The 19,542-nt window shown below is 35.7% G+C and overlaps 1 protein-coding gene across 1 annotated transcript in view; it reads right to left on the bottom strand.

Moving 5' to 3' along the window:
- tmtc3 (transmembrane O-mannosyltransferase targeting cadherins 3) overlaps positions 1-19,542 on the bottom strand; it is a 124,060-nt gene that overhangs the window by 4,749 nt on the left and 99,769 nt on the right. The window contains 3 exon segments of the mRNA XM_051931442.1: positions 1-593; positions 8,916-9,142; positions 18,055-18,224. Of these exon segments, the coding sequence (XP_051787402.1) occupies positions 1-593; positions 8,916-9,142; positions 18,055-18,224 (990 nt within the window).

The following is a 19,542-nucleotide window of genomic DNA, read 5'->3' as shown; positions in this document are numbered from 1 at the left end:
TGCAGAGTTTTTTTTTTTTTCTATTGATGGACTCTGAGCACCACCTGCTGGAGATACTTGCTGTCCTGCTGCAATTTTCCCTCGAACTATATTCAGATGGCGATGAATGTACTCCTCATGTGGCGCTAAAGCTAAAGTCTCCACAAGGCATTTCTCTGCTTCAAGAAGTTCCTGCTCTTCAAAATATACTACACATAAATTATGCTTTCCTTGTACATTGTTGGGGTCTATTTTAAGGATCCTCTGAAAACATTCTTTTGCTCCCTTAGTGTCCTTTTTCTGATTCATTAGGATGTCACCTTTTAGAATGAGTCCTTTAACATGTTCAGGATAATACTGCAGCAGCTCATTAAGGACAGGTAAAGCATCTAGTTCTCTCCCCATCTGGGAATAGAGAAGGGCTAGATTAAAGAGTGCACTCCTAAAACCATGTTGCATTTGTATGGCTTTTTTCATCCATTTCTCTGCATCATCATTATTATTATCATCCATGGCAAGCATTCCAAGGTTAAAGTAACCATTAGCGTCATTTGGGTCTTGTTCAACATAGAGTAAAAATCTGCGTTTAGCTTCAGGCCTCAGTCTTGCATCACCTATTTAAGTACAAAACAAAAGAAAGAGGAAAATAGATGACTGTCCATTTTAAAGATCTATAACTGCATTTACATCTGCATGTTTTAATTTACAGACAGTATTAATGATTACTCAGAGTCATTCAAAAATGCAGGCTATGTACTATATACAATCTGTATATTTTAATCTATGAGTTTAATAGCAAGAATTCCCAGTTCGTGCATCTAAGGAGGTGCTATACTAATTCTGTTCTTAGAAAACCAAAACTGCAGAAAATTATGTATGTATGGAATTAAAAGAGACATATTAAACATCAGATGAATGTGTACAAAGCATGACGCACTGGAAGATGACCAAGGGTCAAACCCAAGAGACACTATAGGAATTGTATCTCTTAATTGTCCTACAAACATCTGGAATGTCTGATAGGTCTAGCTCAGTTTGTTGCTATATGAAAGGAAAAATCTTCTAAGTTCACCAGACACTGCAAAGCATGTCCGAAACACATTATGACTGGTCACTTTTATAGTACAGTCTTAAGTAAAGCTTGCCATTTCATCTATTTTGAAGAATAAAAAATACAGAACTTAAAAAGATGAATTGTCACACCATCCAGGGATAATTCTTATCTTATGCCTAACATAGCTTAGAATAGTACAGTACCATCATAATTATTGAGGTTCAAAAATTGGATGAATGGATTGAAATAATGTAATAATTTCAGGGGCAAATACATACAATGCAAAGACAAAATCTAAAAAGAATGTGAAAAATACCCCATAATTCAGAGTCTGGGTTTAAAAAGAGGTGGGACAGGGAGCTAAAACATGTACAAAACAAACGGCAAGCCAAAGAAGCGCTTGTCCTATTACTGAAGACAGTGAAGACAATTTTCCTCTTAACACCCTCCAAAAAAATAAAGAAGCCAAGCAGTAATTCTTTGAGATTGGCAACTTTACTGAATGCTAGGATTTCTAACTAGTCCTTCTGCCCAATAAAAAGTCTTAATAATCGCCATCCTTGGTGACTGGGTCAGACAATTATTGTAAAGATTGATATTGTATGTTGATACATGTCAATAACAGTATACAAGAACTCTATAGAGTAGAACAAAACAGAAACAGAGAAAGAGAAAAAGAAAAATGCACAACTTAAATCTACCAAATTAAACAGGATTGAAATCAAACAATTCATTTGGATTACTTGAAACCACTGACAAAATCTAGAATCAAACTGGGTTTAAAAGTTTTGCAAAAATGTTTTTTGGTAACAACTTTCAATTCCGCTACAAGAAATATAAAGGAGTGTCTAATATCCAAAAAAAAAAAACAACCTGCTAAAACACAAAATCCAATTTCATTTCCTTTAATAAAGTTTACACAAGTTAGTACTGGCAACTCTTGTTTTTTAGTCTTTGACTGCAATAATAATCAGAAAACCGGTTTATATGTAAATGGAGCAGGAAGTACATATGTATATTATTTTATTTGACTCAACAATAACATGTTCTGTACAATTTTTTCCTTGTTTACTTTTTTCTTTTAAAAAAAGAACAAACAAAACAAAGCTGTCATTGAATTACATTATGGCATCTACTTCAAATAAACATTATGGATGAACAAACCAATAAGCATTTGAACAGGGTTTAAAATGTTGTGTACAAAGTACTTAACTTTACACATAATTATAGGAGGAGGTGCAATAATAAAACTGCTTCAACGATGCCTAAATCCATGCATCCTAATAAAGTGACTGCCTGCCTGTAAAGGATATGTACTCTTTAAACTCTCATGCTTATGTACCCTACCCTACCCCATTTTCAAACTATAGAAAGCAGAAAATCTTTCAGGTAGTTGACAAACTAAGCACTGTAAATGAAGGTTAGTGATTAGAACAGGTGCACTGTTCCAGTCTGACAGAAAAGGCAGCATGGGCTAAAGGAGGCTAATCTATACATAGCCTTGTTCAGCAGAACCTGCAAATAACTCACCTAATATGCTAAATTGCTACTAATCCATACTTCGTATCACTATAAAAGTGTCAGTATAAATGCCAGCCAATGTCTCAAAGAGACATAAGCTGTCTGCAAAGTTGTGATGTTTACTCTTTGTCAAGAAAGATGCCTCCGGCTTCTCTCAGAGAAGTGAAATAAAATCCTCAAAAACCCCAATGATGAACTATAAGACAACTGTATTGTTCCATTCCTTCTCTTCCACTGAATGTTGGTATATATTATATTATACTGCAATATATACAGGTCAGATTCTGTTATAGCAGAATAACAAATACTTTTTGCTGGCCCAAACAAACATTCATAACATCAAACAAAATTTTCAGAATAATGAATACTTTTTGGTAGCCTAAACAAGTGTTCATATAAAACCATGTTAAACGAATTTTGTTTGAATGAAATGTAAAATTCAGTATAACAAATGTTTTTTCAACCAAAAATACCCACCAAAGCTAATTAATGCGATGCAAAAAATACTTAATCCTGTGACTATATTTTCACCGAATCTTGGGAACCCTGCAACAGACTGTCTCTTTTCTGTTAGACCAAAACAAAGTGATAGTCTGTTGCAAAATTTCTGGTCCCGGGCAGTCTTTGCAAGGCCGTAGGCACAACAACATACAGGTATTGCCAAATACACCGACCATCTGTGTGGGTAGTTGTGTCTTGTACAGGTACTACACTGTTCAAATTTCATGGTGCTTGTCAGTACTACACTGTTCAAATTTCATGGTGCTTGTCAAAGTTTTCTTTGCAGTGAACAAAATAAATGAGAAATGGCATCAGTTTACTCTGAAAGAAAAATTAACAATCTTGGCTTCATCTGACATTTCATTTTCACTCTGTATTTTCATACCTGTATTTCCACAAAAAAAAAAAAATCTAACGTCTCATTTTCAAATAAAATATTTTTTGCAGTTTAAGAAGTGCTGTTTTTTTATACAGGTATTATCAAGAATGGGATACAGAGTTACACAAGAGACAGGAAGAGGAGTCCAGCTTTCCAAAGAAAATACAGGCACTTTATTACTGTAAAGAAAAGGCAGGTACAGTTTCAAGACTACATTTGAAATAAGAGCTGTTAGGAGATGCAACACGGGCAGGCATCCTGCTTTAATTCTCATCTTCAGATTAGAAAAAACACCAAAAGCTCGGAGTCATCGCTGTGGCAAAGGCAGTCTAGAGAAGGGAGATCAGGAGAGTGTGAGGAGGAGTGTTGCATGTTCTAAACATTATGCAACAAACACGTTATGCAGTAAATCAGATCTTGCTGAGGACATCTCTGTCCTAGATTTATTGTTTACCAGACCCAGGTGAGCAGCTACAGAGCCGCTGCCATTAGAGATGGCAAATTGCTAGCAACGCCGGTTACAATAGTAGACATATTTTCCCCATATTCGTTATAAAAAAATATTTTTATGGTCTTATGAGTTTGGTTATAATGGGTTTCCGCCTGTATTAGAAGTGAAAGCTACATTTTAACAGTGACAGTCCAAATTGGCTCCACAGAAACAACAAATTTAGTGCAGTGCAAGTCTATAAATTACAAAATTATCCAGGATTAAAAAAAATAAAATAAAATAAAAAGATCAGGCCAAGATTTTGCCATTACAGGATTCCAACAGGCTCCAGCACCAAGACTCTCTCCTACAACTCCCTCTACCACTCCTCGGCCTTAGAAGGGACACCCCTGCTCCTTCCAGGATGCTCAGCTAAAAGAACCCTCTTCAGCCTGTTTGAGAGCCAACCAGGACTCTCTACATGGCTGACTCCTAATGATCCTGCCATCTTTTTCCTATTAACCTTCATCTCTCTCTGCCTCATCAAGACCCACCCCCACCCCCTCCCCCTTTCACTGCACTGGCTCCCTTTTTATCCATCCATGGGAAAAACATCTCAATTACAATATACAATAGTCAATTAGGCCATTGGAGCCAAGCATGCTCTCACATGCAAACACGATCAGCCCCAAATACCCCATCAAATAACCCGTGGCTATACACACATGCACACTCAGTTCAAGCCGGACAATGTATTTATTAAAAAATGTGTATTGCCACAGACCTCTCCCATCAGAATCATTTCTTGTCCAGTTACACAGTTTGGCCAGATAGCCAACTCTAGGAAGAGTCTTGGTGATCCCAAACTTCTTCCATTTCATAAGTATTGAGGTCACTGTGCAACTGGAAACACTCAAAGCTTTAAATATGGTTTTATACTCTTTCCCTGATTTAGGCCTAACCACAATTTGATCATGACTGTCTACAGAGAGTTCCTAGAAGTTCATCTCTTGGTTTTTGTCCTGACATGCAATGTGAACTGTGGGACCTTATGTACATAGGAGAAAGGTGTGTCATTTGATGCCATGTCCAATCAATTCAATTTGTTACAAGTGGATTCTGATCATGTTCTTGCCACATGCAATGGATAACTAAAGCCAACAGGATGCACTTGACTACAATTCAAAGTGCCACAGCAGAGATTCTGCAAACATTACTAAAAACATATTTTCACTTTGTCATTATTGTGTGTAGATTTATGGGCAACAAATTCAAATCTACCCATTAAATTTCCAACATAAAAAAGTGTGCAGAAAGTGAAGGGGTCTGAATATTTTCTTAATTCACTACATTATAAAGCAGATGGGATGCGTTAAGGCGACCATACTATTTCTTCAAACAAAGCAGATTCAATTACAATCAAAATAACTTTCATTTTGCATATAAGCAAACCTTTAACAGAAACTCATTAATAAGCTCAAACATTGTATTCAGATTTTATACTTCAATTCCTGATCCACAGGATAGTAAGGATCGTGGTGGAACCCTATCCAAAATAGCAATCTCCATTAACCTGGATATTATTCCTGATTATGTCCTTTGGTTTTCTCTTAGTAAGCTTTGTTGGGTATACTCTACCTTGAGAGGAGTCTAAGTAACATTTACTATTAACTTATATAACCCGAACTCTCTCAACTGGCTTCTCCCTATCCAGAAAAAAAAGGTTTTCTATTCTAATGACCTAGTACAGGGGAGTCCAACCTGTTGGTGATGATCAAACTGAATTATCCAATAATGGTGTCACCCACTTAGAAATTAATTTTTGGAAAACAGAATGTCATACTCACTGTATTAATGTATTTGCCAGTTAGGCCTAGGGATGGCAACACATGTAGCGAATTTAGAAGAATATTGCATCAAAATCAATAATCCTTTTGCAAAATTTTGTGGATTCTGCGGTGGGCTGGCACCCTGCCCGGGGTTTGTTCCTGACTTGTGCCCTGTGCTGGCTGGGATTAGCTCCAGCAGACCCCCCCATGACCCTGTTTTCGGTTATAGCGGGTTGGGAAATGACTGACCGACTGCTTGTGGATTTCACTTTCCCCAAACATCAAATCTTTTAATTCTCTTGGATACGCCTCCTCATTATGTAGAAGCACTACTTTTCTCTGATGGCAGCATGAATTAGACGATCTACAAGTCTCGGACTTAAACTTCAAAGCCTTACAATATTTCCATACTTCTGACACATCACCTATGTCCACATATTCGATCTCTATTCGCTTTTCCGTTATTTCACCGAGTAATAATTTCTCTTTTTTAGCGCTAATGCGATCTTTATCTTTTTTTGATACATTAGAATTTTTCTGCTTTTATATTCTGTAATTTGCTCTGCATGTATATCGCGCCTACGTTTTTTTGTGTCTTTTGAATTCCACTGTTTACGTTCTCTAACTTGCTCTGCATGTGTTTCGCCCCCTTGTTTTTGAACCTCTTTATGACGTTTTACTTTATTTTCTACTCTTTGTCTTTTATTTCTAACCTCGCTTTGTCCTGCTATTTTTTCAATTACACCTGGTCCATGATGATAATTTTTCCCTTTTTTCGAGTAATTATTTCCTTTTGTTTGTGCTAATGCGATCTTTACTATCTTTTTTGATACTGTAGTGACCTCCGCGTCTGGCTCGAAAAGTTAAAAAAAAAAAAAAAAACCCAGACGTAAAGACTCACAAAAGTTTTACTTGAACAATTAAGAAAAAGAACGCTGACTTTGAATCCCCAAACACAACCTTCTAACGCCCTCTCCAACCTCTCCTCTCGTCCCAGGTCGTCCCCCCCTAACCGTATTAATCAATACCTCGCTGTCAGTCTTCCATGCTGTACTCCACCCTCCCTCAATTGGACCTAAGTCACTCAAAAAAAAAAAAAAAGGCTTCAACCTGGCTGGGATTCTACAATACTTTCAAATTTTACTGCTTTCATATTCTCCACCTTTCTCTACATGTGTATTGCGCCATCATTTTTTTGTGAGCCTTTCAAACTCCACTGCTTTCATAATCTCTACGCTGCATTTTTCTTCTCTTCAACGCTTTTGAGTCGCTTTTCTCTGCGTTGCTCTTTTTTCTTCGCTTAGTCATTGACGTTTCATCTAGAAAGTATTGTTCTTATAAGCTTTATATGAGCTGAGAGCACAGGATCTGTGTGTTTTGAGTGTTTTGCTGCCAGTGGTCTTATTTGATATTGGTTGTAAGTAAGGCGTGTCTTGCAAGAATCTCATGTTCCACGTCCCCATGAGACGGTCCTGGGACAATGTCTTGGCACCAAGTCTCATGTTTACGGTCCCCGCGAGATGCTCCGTGGCCAATCTCTTTCGTCTTCCGAGCAGATCACGTCTCGTCTACCTGGTTTTCCTTTACAAGATTTTTTTTATAATAGAGAGATTACACATGGCATACTGTGCTCTGATGGCTATCAAGCATATTTCTGAACTTTAAAATTGCATACACTGTATCTTTTTTGCTCTATCATTTATAATTTCATGTGCTGTTTCTGTGGTTTTTGTTTTTATTCATTCACCATTCTTGTTCTTGTGTAGTGCTTATTCAAGCTTAATCAGCTAAGTTTTGACATTATATATTAGTTTATCCTTGGCTCACTCAAAACGCTTAGGTTGGGGCTAAAGAATGGTTCAAACCCAGGAGCCCTTTCCCTACTAAGTCCATTCCTGATTGTAACAGCATACATTGATAACAAATTTGTAATAATCCTAAAACTAGGAGCACCGCCAAATGACTCTACCATTGCTTAGGCCCTGTAGCCCCATATAACTTAGAAGGAAGAATATGGGATGACCTTCACCCATCTTCACAAAATTCAAAGGGAAAACTATGTTTAATCTCTTACTTCAAGGAAAAGTTTGCTTTTCCACATAGTTGCTTGGTTGGTTGGTTGGTTTGTTGCTGTTTGCTTATTAAATAAAATAAGCTAGACAGCATCTTTGAAACTCCATGAAGTTCTAATCATTTTGTCATACATTTTCTTTTGACTTCCCATATTTTCTCCAAACCTGTCACAACTGAGAATGAGAAACTGCACATGAAAATAAGGTTGTTTAATAAAATCTGTTCAGCATTCGCCAAGAAGGATTTTTTTTTTGCATATGTGGAGAAATATGGCTTTTGAACCTCTTTTTGCCAAGTAAACATTTTCTACATTTTAAAAATATGCAAAAAAAGGTGACCTGTAGGCTATAAAAAATGGTATTATTCAAAGACACTTAGAAAGTCTAAAAGTGAGGGCATAGTTTACACTTGTAATGTTTTTAATGTGTGGTGAGTGATGTTACTAAATGATAAGTGAAAATCTGGTAGAGAGTATGTGATGCATGTATGCAAATACAAGCAATGTTTTTCACTCACACAAAATCACTGCTTGTAATAGTAAAGCATTTTAACTAGGCCAATAGCTGGAATAAAACAGGAGGTAAGATGTTGGTATTGCTTAAGACCTCATTAAATCCACTCTGTGCTTTAGCAAAAAGGTAGAAAGAGACTTAAAAGGTAATATGAAACTTGGGTAGAATACAGCAAAAGGAATTAAAATGAAGATATGGCTAAAAATGATTCTGTGTAATGTCTATAGTATCTTGCACCATAATCCATGAGAGAACAAACAATTCTCTCCTATTTGTGCAAAGAAAAACATCTGACTAGAATTGTGACTAAAATCAGCAAGTAATATAAAAACAAACTCTTGTTCAATTTCCTCCATCAATAGAATTTTATAACCACAATTTTCCTATTATTTTTTTTTTTTTTGATTGGGTTACACATGCCAAAAATGAAAAAAAAATATCAGCTTTCTATATGGTATATGCTGGTAAGGGTAAAGGCAGACAAAATATGTGAATAAACCAATTTGGATTTTGTCTACCATTACTAAATGGTTTAACATTTCAGAGGCCAAATGACACTGAAGATCACACTCCACATTTAGAATGTTCATGACAAGTTCTGAGATGGTAAAATTGAGAAATATTGCTGTCTACTTACCAGATTCCTGCATTAAAAGAGCCGAGTTGAATAGTGCTAGTTTATGTTTAGGATTAAGCTCTAATGCCTGATTAAAATTTTTTAGAGCTTCTGAAGGTTCCTTCATTTCAATATTGACAATGGCCAAGTTGTACCATAGATCTGCATTGGCACTGTCCAGTTCCAAAGCTCTCAGATATGCATCTCTAGCTTCATTAGGCTTATTCATTTTCAAAAGCAACTCGCCTCTGATTGTGTAAGGAAACAAGAAGTAAAAAAAAATAGCATTTCATAAATGTAATAATAATAATACATTTTATTTATATAGTGCCTTTCTCATGCTCAAGGCACTTCACAGAAGAAAAATAATGTAGAAACAGAAGACTTTTATTACTAAACATTTTGAAATGTCTGACCACACATGCAACTCATATGTTTATTCAATTTATGTACAGGCTTCAGAAAAAGTTTCTTCAATTAAGAACACCTAATAATTTTTTCTATTTTTTTTCTATCTAAAAATCAGATTAATAATTTGTGTTAAATAAGCAGTTAAACATACACAGGCCATAAAAAGGCACTCTCAAATCTGGCCTGTATTAAGATATGTGTCTTTGCGTTCTAGACAGAAATCAGAATTACCAGTAGTAAGAGAGTATACAAATTCAGGTATGCAGTGTGGTGTAGTGGTTAAAGGCTTTGGACTTCAAAACTATGAGTTTATGGGTTCAAATGTCGCTACTGACACTGTGTGAGTGTGAGCAAGTCAAAGTCACACTGTATCAACTGGAAAACCAAAATGTAACCAATAGTATCACAAACATTGCAAGTAACTTTCGATGAAGGCATCAACCAAATAAGTAAATGTAAATCCAACACAGACACGCAGTCATATTTGTGTCTTCCCAAAACTATAGTTGAAAGGGGGAAGAAAAAAGTCCTTGACAACCAGACAACAAATACTGTCCAACAAGCGCAAGTAGTATTCATAAAACATGACTAAGGTAAGAAAAGTAATTATTGAATTAGAGGCCAAAAACAAAGCATAAACGTGTATATATGAAGTTCCTTCTATAAAATCTAGAAAAGTAAATAATCTTGCTTATGGCGAGTGATCATGTCAGGAGTGTTGTGGCTCTCAATCCAACCATTGTGAGGAACAGACTCTCAGACTAGACAATAGATATTTCAGGCGTGGTCTTGTAGCCTCTCACCATGGTTAAAATGCATGTTAAATGTTGTCACTGAACACACACAACCTTTTTGCCTGCAAGTCTCCATCTTAACAATGCATCAGATTCTGTACCTTCTTGGTAAGATTGTCAGCTACTGTATACAGCTGTCTGGCTCTAAATGATTAATCTTCATCTATTAGTATGTGACTGTAATATATCTCTGTTTTTAGCAGTTTTGAAAACTCTAAACTAAGAACAGAAAAATATAAAGAAAAGTATCAAGCAGGCTTTAGGTATATTAATCACAATGTGACTGTTGAGAGCTTGGGTCTTATCCTTGGTTCAAAGCTCAAATTCTTAAGTTAGATTAATTCAGTTGTAAGAAACAAATTTTGTCATCTTAATGTCTAGGTACAAGTCTTTTCACTCTTTAAAGGACTAGGATAGTTATACTGTATGTGCTTTCATTTCTTTTTGATTTGATGACTGCAATGTACTATATTTGAAAGTTAAGAAGTTTGGAGTTGGTCTCGCCCATTGTTGAAGATGAATGTTTAAGGGGGTGCTCCATTAGCAGTGGTGTTGGGTTTTATTTTTTATTTTTTTTTTTTACATATCATTTCGAGAAATCCTGTATTTATTAATTTAATAATACTACATGCAAGTACAAATAAGCACGAGTAGCAAACAAAGGGATCAGAAGGAAAAGGATAAGGCAGCAAAAGCCCTATCAAAGTCTAAACTAGCCTCAAGTTCATGGTACGTCCTCCCAGACACCGACCTGGAAAAGACAGGCGAAGGTACAGATCTGCCAGGACCTGACATGGCAAAAATCGCCTCCAGCCGAGAGCATTAGTGGGAGTGAAACTGCGAGTGAGGCGCGCAAGGAGCATTCATTGACTCCAGGAGGATCATTGGAGCCAAGCATGGCCTTTTCATCACCACCGTCAACTTTAGCAAATCCCCCCCTATCGGCACCCCCCCCCCCTCCCCCAGCGAGTCTGCGACATCATCTCCTACTGAACTCGCAACTCCGTCTAAGGAAATCGGAAAAGTTCAAAATGCACTCTCCAAGCTGAAGGTAATGATCGCCGTGCTCTGAGGGTTAACAAATAATGTAAGGAGAGACACAAAGAAGAACAATAGAGAAATAAAGAAAAAATTAATGAACTAAAGAACAAAATAAAGGTTGAGAAAAATGAGAAACTGCATCAAAATGTGAAAGACCTGGAGCAATGTTTAAGTACTAAATTAACTATATCCTTTACAGAAGTTAGTGAGTTAGAGAGTATAATTATTGTACTTGCTGCTCAGTTTGAAGATGTTAAGCAAACGTTCACAGCCCATATTGAAACAGCTGAACAATTGGCTTCAGCAGTGGATAAAAAAAGCAATGGCTACAAAATCAGAATGCAAAGTGCTCGTGGACAAACTGGTAACACTGGAAAACAGAAGGAGCAACATCAGAATTGAAGGTCTTTCTGAAAAACGGGAAAGTCTAAACCTAGTGAAATTAATAGCTGAACTGTTTTCTAAAATATCTGGAGAGGACTTTAAATCGGACATAGAGATCTCTGCAGCTTACCATACAGTGGATCAAAGGCCTCCAAACCAGTAAGCCTAATTATCCTTTTTGAGAAACTACAGGCCAAACAAAATCTCATCCCTTCTCAGACAGAAACACAAGATTATTTTTGAAAATACCCGCATTTGTATTTTTCCAGATTTCTTACCTACTACACCTGCTAAACACACAGCATTCTACAACATTAAACAGTGCCTGTGTAGAGCTGAAATCAAATACAGCATCTTGTACCCTGTGCCAAACTGAAAGTGGTTATTGATCAGTTTTACACTTTTAGTTCTCTGGACAAAGCAGATAAAGTGCTGAGAAAACTGATCCCGACTTTCTTTTGAAACACACGATCATAAGTCACACCATGTTCTGGCAAGGCAAAGAAGATTCTAGTTGAAGCTTGCATTCTGGACCGTTTCTAAAGTGAAATTTGCCGTAACTATGTATTATATAGCTTTTTTTTTTTTACTTTATTTTATATTATACTTCATTTCTGGCCATCCCTTTCCTCTTTTTAATTCATCTATTCAATAATTCAATCAAATCACTTATATCTTGATATTTCTTTCATTAATTATATGCACATATGGGTCACTTATGGCTACATCTTGGCCAACTGATTACTAAAAAGTCAATAGCTATTGTTTACGGTTCAGTTACTATATTGAAATTTCTTTCATTAATTATTTGCAAATTTTGGCTACCACAAAGTAACACACTATTGTCTTTTTGTTAAACATTAAGTAACTACTCTTTTACAGTATTTATTACAGTTTTTTTTCTTTAACATCATACCCTTAGTCCATTATACTTGGACTGGTTAAGATTATATCGTTAGTCTGTTGTATTTGGACTGTTTCTTCACAAGATATCTCAGATTTAACCTTCTTCACAATGCTGCTGGGGGGTTCATTTTGCTCTAGATGTGTTCCTTCTCTTGGAATGTCAGAGGACCAGGACAGTCAGGTGCAGTATCTGATTCTGAAGGATGATATGTCATGGCTATTTAATACTAAAATGATTTTGATTTTTAATACCTATCCACCTAACGTGGATGACAGAGCTTTCTTCCACAATGTATTTGCATCTATCATTAAAGTGACGCTCACAAAATTATAATGGTCGAAGACTTTAAATGTGTTTTAAATCCAGACCTCGGATTCTCGGATACAATGGTGATAACGTCTAATACTGAAAAGAAAATATTAAACAGTCTGTAATGGATCATAACTTATCTGACCCATGGAGGTTCTTAAATCCTAACCTATGAGCATACTCCTTCTTCTCACTCATACTGTACACCAATGTTATTCAAGAATTGATTACTTCCACATAGACAATAATTTTTTGCCCACTATCAAATCTTGTAAGTAGGACGTTATCGTTATCTCTGACCAGGCCACTCTGATCATGGAGCTTAAATTACTGCATCCTACACGCTCTTCTTGTAGCTGGCGTCTTAACCCTCTGTCATTAGCAGGTGACAGCTGTACAGAAATCATATCTAAGCAAACTGATATATAAGTCCATAATGCAATAACAGCAATTAACAACACAGATGGAGATAAAATTATTGACCATAAAAATATAACTGACACATTTAGAGATTATTGTAAGTCCTTATATTTTACTCAGTTTAAAGAATATAACACACCATCTAATCAGTTTCTTGATTCATTAGAGATACCACAGCTAGATACTCTTAGTGCTGCAGAACTGGATAAACGTATAACACTTTTAAAATTACTTAATGCTATTAACCCACTTCAAAGTGGTAAAGCAGCTGGCCCTGATGGTTACCCAGTAGAATTTTACAAAAAAATTCTCAAAATATATTAGCTCCACTATCATTGGCAATGTTTATAGAAGTTAAAGGCAAAAAAATTCTACCTCAAACTTTTCACCAAGCATTGATTACCAGTAATTAATTACTTTCCTAAGAAGAACAAGGACCTACTACAATATGCATCATAGAAACCAATCTCATTTCTGAATAACAATGTTAAAATACTCTCCAAAGTTCTAGCCAGAAGGACTGAGAAAGTTCTTCCTTCTGTAATATCACAAGACCAAACAGGATTTATTAAAGGCAGACAATTAACTTATAACCGTCGATGTTTGTTTAATATAATATATTCACCCATTACGTCTAACACCCAAGAGATCTTATTATCTTTAGATGCAGAAAAAGCATTTGATATGGTTCAATGGGACTATCAATTCACCACATTGCACAAATATGGGTTTGGCCTAAACATACAGTATGTGCATGTATCAAACTACTTTACACTAGTCCAGAAGCCTTGGTTCATATTAACAACATTATTTCAGATACTCGACTTTGCAATCGCCATTGAACCATTGGCTGTATACTTTTGAAACACATCAGAGATAAAGGGAGTTTCTAGAGAAGGACTTCAACAGAAAATATCACTATATGCAGATAATATGGTACTGTATATAGTGGGGAAAATAAGTATTGAATGCGTCCATGTTTTTCTCAGTAAATATATTTCTAATGGGGCTATTGACATGAATTTTTCACGTGCTATTGACATGAATTTTTCACCAGATGTCAGTAACAACCCAAGTAATCCAAACATACAAAGAAACCAAAATAAATAAGTCCAGAAATTAAGTTATATGTAATAAAGTGGACTGACAGAGGGAATAAGTATTGAACACGCTTATTGAAATTTATTTAATACTTAGTTGAAAAGCCTTTGTTGGAAATGACAGCTTCAAGATGCCTCCTGTATGGAGAAATTAGTTGCATGCATTTCTCAGGTGTAATTTTAGCCCATTCTTCCACACAAACTGTCTTCAAATCTTGAACGTCCCTTGAGCCTCTTTTATGAACTCTGACCTTCAGTTCTTTCCATAGATAAAACAGCCCCACACCATGATGTGTGCAATGACATCCAAACAGTTCAATTTTTGGTCTCATCTGACCAGGCTATATTGTCCCAGTATTTCATTGGCTTGTCCAAATGTTATGCAGCAAACTTTAAACGAGCTTCAACATCCTTTTTCTTCAGCAGTGGAGTCATGCACGGTAAGCATGCATACAGGCCATGGTAGTGGAGTGGATTATTGTTTTCTTTGAAACAACTGTACCTGCTAATTCCAGGTCTTTCTGAAGCTCTCAGCAAGTGGTTATTGGCTCTTGGACAACTCTGAACTGATGTTCTTTCCACTTCCGGATTATGGCCCCAGTGGTGCTCACTGGAACATTCAGAAGTTTAGAAATATGTCTGTAACCAATGCCATCAGTATGTTTTGCATAAATAAGGTTGCAAAGTTCTTGAGAGAGCTCTTTGCTTTTACCCATCACGAGAGGCTTCTTGTGTGACACATTGATAATAAAAATCCTTTTCATAGGCCATCAATTAGGACTAAACCAGCTGATATTAATTTGCACTTACAGAGGGCAGGATTGCTTTCTAAATACTGACAGATACTGACTGGTTTCTTAGCTTCCCATGCCTTTTATTACCTCCTTTTCTTCATGTATTCAATACTTTTCCCCCCGTGTCATTACACATAACTTAATTGATGGACTTATTTGTTTTGATTTTTAGTATGTGTGGATTATTTGGGTTGTTACAGACATCTGGTGAAAATTTCATGTCAATAGCCCCATTGGGAGAAAAACGTTGACGCATAAAATACTTATTTTCCCTGCTGTATGTCAGACTCACAACATTCTGTGCTAGCAGTCCTAAAAGCATTAGCAAATTTTCAAAAGTTATCTGAACTTAAAATCAATTTCAATAAAATCATACTCTTTCCAGTGAATTCTCTAGCACGTCATATTGGACTGGACATCTTCCCATTTATCGTAGCAAATCAGTTTAAATATTTAGGGGTAAAATTATGTAAATATACAGTAAAGCTCTTTTTCTTCAAAATTGTGCTGCCTGCATGGAAAAAAAAATAAACAAGATGTGACTATATGGTCTACCCTCCACCTTATATTAGCAGAAAGAATGAATACCTGTATTGTTAAGATGATCATCCTTCCCAAGCTGCTCTTCCTATTTCAAAGCATCCTCAAAAACATTAACAAATATTTTTTTAAGAAATTAGACTCAACCATAACTTAATTTATTTGGAATTCAAAAGTCCACGCATCCAAAGGGCAACTCTACAATAACATTCATCATTTTGACGTGAATAATCTTGGTCATATGTGTGTTCACCTATTGGCTTGCATAAACAACATGTTGATGGCCAAAGATATATATTTAATTCAGTATATGCGATCCCATAATTGTCAAGGTCAAAAACTTTGTTATGATGCAGAACTAGAATGACAGTGTATTCTGTACATAGAGGAGCACATAAATAAAGCTGCAAGGCATATAATTTCAACTATGCACCTGGAAGAAAATACCATGTTGCATATTTTCACGTCCTGGGGACCTGGGTTCGCCTCCCGGGTCCTCCCTGCGTGGAGTTTGCATGTTCTCCCCGTGTCTGCGTGGGTTTCCTCCGGGCGCTCCGGTTTCCTCCCACAGTCCAAAGACATGCAGGTTAGGTGGATTGGCGATTCTAAATTGGCCCTAGTGTGTGCTTGGTGTGTGGGTGTGTTTGTGTGTGTCCTGCGGTGGGTTGGCACCCTGCCCGGGATTGGTTCCTGCCTTGTGCCCTGTGTTGGCTGGGATTGGCTCCAGCAGACCCCCGTGACCCTGTGTTCGGATTCAGCGGGTTGGATAATGGATGGATGGATGGATGGATATTTTCACGTAAAGAAACAATCAAGGGCAATATATTCAAAAGTTAAGTTTCAGCACAAGAAAAATGCCATCTCCTAAACACATGTTGTAACAAATTGTGGAGGAAACAGAATTCTATTAATTTGACAGAAAATACTGCTAATGCTCTTAAATTTCTGCCAATGCTTGTGCCAAGTTAGAATGCTGCTGTGACATATGTGATTATGCTGAAAATATCTCATATATTCTAGTTTATTACCATAAAAACAGTGTATTAACATAAAAAATACAAGTGAAAAGAGATTCAATGCACAATATTTTCTAAGAGATGTTGCAAACCCACTAATATTTAAAAAGAAAAGGTTAACAACTCTTGTCATTAATTATTCTGAATATAGCTATGGTGTGTTTAAAAAGACTGATGGTTCAGCAATACATTATTCATCCTGTATACATCCTGAATTATGATCCTCAAGAATATAAAACACCATGATTCAACCCCATGAAGATGAACTTCCTTATACATTTAGACTTAAATTTGAAATATACAAATGTTGAATCTAAAAATATTTAATTTTTTGGCAAAGCAGAAAGGTTGATCAATAATGAACAAACACTTAGGACCTAACTAAGAAAGTATTCTAAAGAAATTTCAATATTTAGGTCAGGTTAAGTCATGATGATTCTCCACCTTTTTAGTTGTAATTTTATAACTATTCCTTGAACAGTTAAGAGTCTTTTAATTACTGCAACTACTTGGTATACAAAGAGAGGAAAAAACAAACAACAAGCAAAAGCCTTGTTGCATTGACTAAAAGATGCACTGTATTATTATGGGGTGTAATCAAATATGTTTTCAAACTAATTTAACGTTTATTTTACAATTAATGCCTTATTCATTGACACTGTATATTCCTAATAAGCTTCTTTTTTTTTTAGAGACATTTGCATGGATAGTAGCTTTATAGGTAACACTTAACTCATAATAAACCAAACTCTAGTGCTGCCACTATGTTAGATTTTCCTTTCTCCACCTTACCATCACCAAGATCAATCCCTCACAAAGGCTGTACAGTATATGAAAGCTTCTCTCTGATTAAACTTTAGAATTTTAAAAATGTATGTCACTTATATTGCCTGTGTTTTTTTTTTTAATTTAAGCCCCTTCTCAGTCTTTTAGTATAGATTCAGTGTTTAACTGAACACTTTCCTTCAATATTAAAGCAGTTCTTCTTGGTTCACAACAGACATTTCAAAACTTTAATACTCATAAAAGGTTGCCTTTGTTCAACATGTAGCAGTAACAACAATAGACATTGAATTTTCTTTCTGCAGAAAGCCTCTGAAGCCTTTACCCATTGACATGTGGGAAAACAGATGAATGGGAGTCTATCAGTCAACCTACATATTATTGGAGGGAATAATATTGCTTCCATCAATCTTCAAGATTGTACTGCAGTGGCAAGAGTGTGAGTAACATACTTTTTTCCTGTCCCCTGCATGAATTACTTCAGGTATACTTATAAATATATGAAAAGTAGAATAATATACATTGTAAATGTGGTATGACACTGAAGCCACAGGAAAGGATACAGGCACAATATGAATATAATGATGACTTAATTTTAAATTTCATAAAAATACATACATTTAAGATAATATTATTATTATTAACAACAACAACAACTAACCTACTGATGTATGCTTGCTTGAAGTCTGGTCTCATGCTTATAGCTTGCCTATACAATTGGTCAGCTTCTTCCAAACGAGATTCATTTGCTCGAATTAAGTTTGCAAGGTTAATATACACATTAAGATGGTTTGGTGCAACACGAGTGGCATACTTTTTCCCAGGAATAACCTGTATTAGAAGGAGGAGGTGGAAAAAAAAAAGCACACCCTGTTAGTTAAAATAGCAGACCATACAGATGCATAGTTTGTTTTTTTTTTTCCCTCAAGCAACAGCCTGGGGGGAAAAATAGTGCCAACAGCCTGAAAGAGACTGTTAATGTACATATGTTTTTGATTAACTGAAAGCAATGTTTTTAACAGACCATATAAATAATATATGTTTTAAAACTACCAAACAATAATGCTAGAAATCATTTTTTTCTCTAATACTTTGTTATCTATCTATCTATCTATCTATCTATCTATCTATCTATCTATCTATTATTAACACTGCTGTACGTTTGGGAAAGAACTGTATAAAAATGTCAAGCTTTTGTAAAGTGTAAAGTGGTGATTTGTATATGTATACGCTGAGGTGAGCACCTACATTGAGACTGATAAAGTGAAAATCTTATCACCATTGGATAACTGAGTTCTATACTTTTCCTATATATATATATATATATATATATATATATATATATATATATATGCAGTTGGAGATCCACAAAGGGAGATATATATATATTAAACTGCAAGTACAATACTTGTTTTGAAAGATTCTATGATGCTATGAGATATGACATCTAACCTTTGTACAATGGTACAAACAGATTGGGGCTCAGAAGAAAATTGATTACAAGGTTATGCATCATAATAGTGTCTTGGTTGTATACTGTAAAATACAGTTTTTAGGACAAAAATCCCTAATGAGCCAAATAATTTTTTGTATTTTATTTAGTTGATATTGGTGTAAACAATGGTTTTTATAAATACATTCTTTTAAAAATTTGGAGAGTTGTACACACTACTTTTCATCCATTTACAACTCCTTTTTTTACATAAGCAGAGTAATAGCCATTTATTTTTGGGTGTGTGATTTAGGCTAAACAATGCCAAAAAATGGCATAAAGTGGTTAATAAATATACAGTGCCCTCCATTTTCTTGGGAAAAAGAAAATGTTTTCCTTGATACTCCTCTTCTGCTCCACAGTTTAAAATTACAAATTAAAAAATTTCAGATGTGATTAAACTGCATATTGCAGACTTTAAGGGTATTTGCATATACTGTATTTCATGTCTCACCATGTAGAAATTACAACATTTTCTGCATTGTCCCTCCATTTCAGGGAACCATAATTTTTGGGACATAGCAATGGTAGGTCTATTAAAGCAGTCATATTTAGTACTTTGTTTCATATTCCTTGTATGCAATAAGTACTTGAAGTCCGTGAATCATAGACATCACCATGTGCCAAGTATCCTCTCTGGTAATGCTCTGCAAGACA

This window comes from Erpetoichthys calabaricus, chromosome 1 (assembly GCF_900747795.2).
Source record: "Erpetoichthys calabaricus chromosome 1, fErpCal1.3, whole genome shotgun sequence".
Taxonomy (NCBI): domain Eukaryota; kingdom Metazoa; phylum Chordata; class Cladistia; order Polypteriformes; family Polypteridae; genus Erpetoichthys; species Erpetoichthys calabaricus.
Note: the sequence above shows the minus strand (reverse complement) of the source record. Positions and strands in the feature narration are given on the sequence as shown.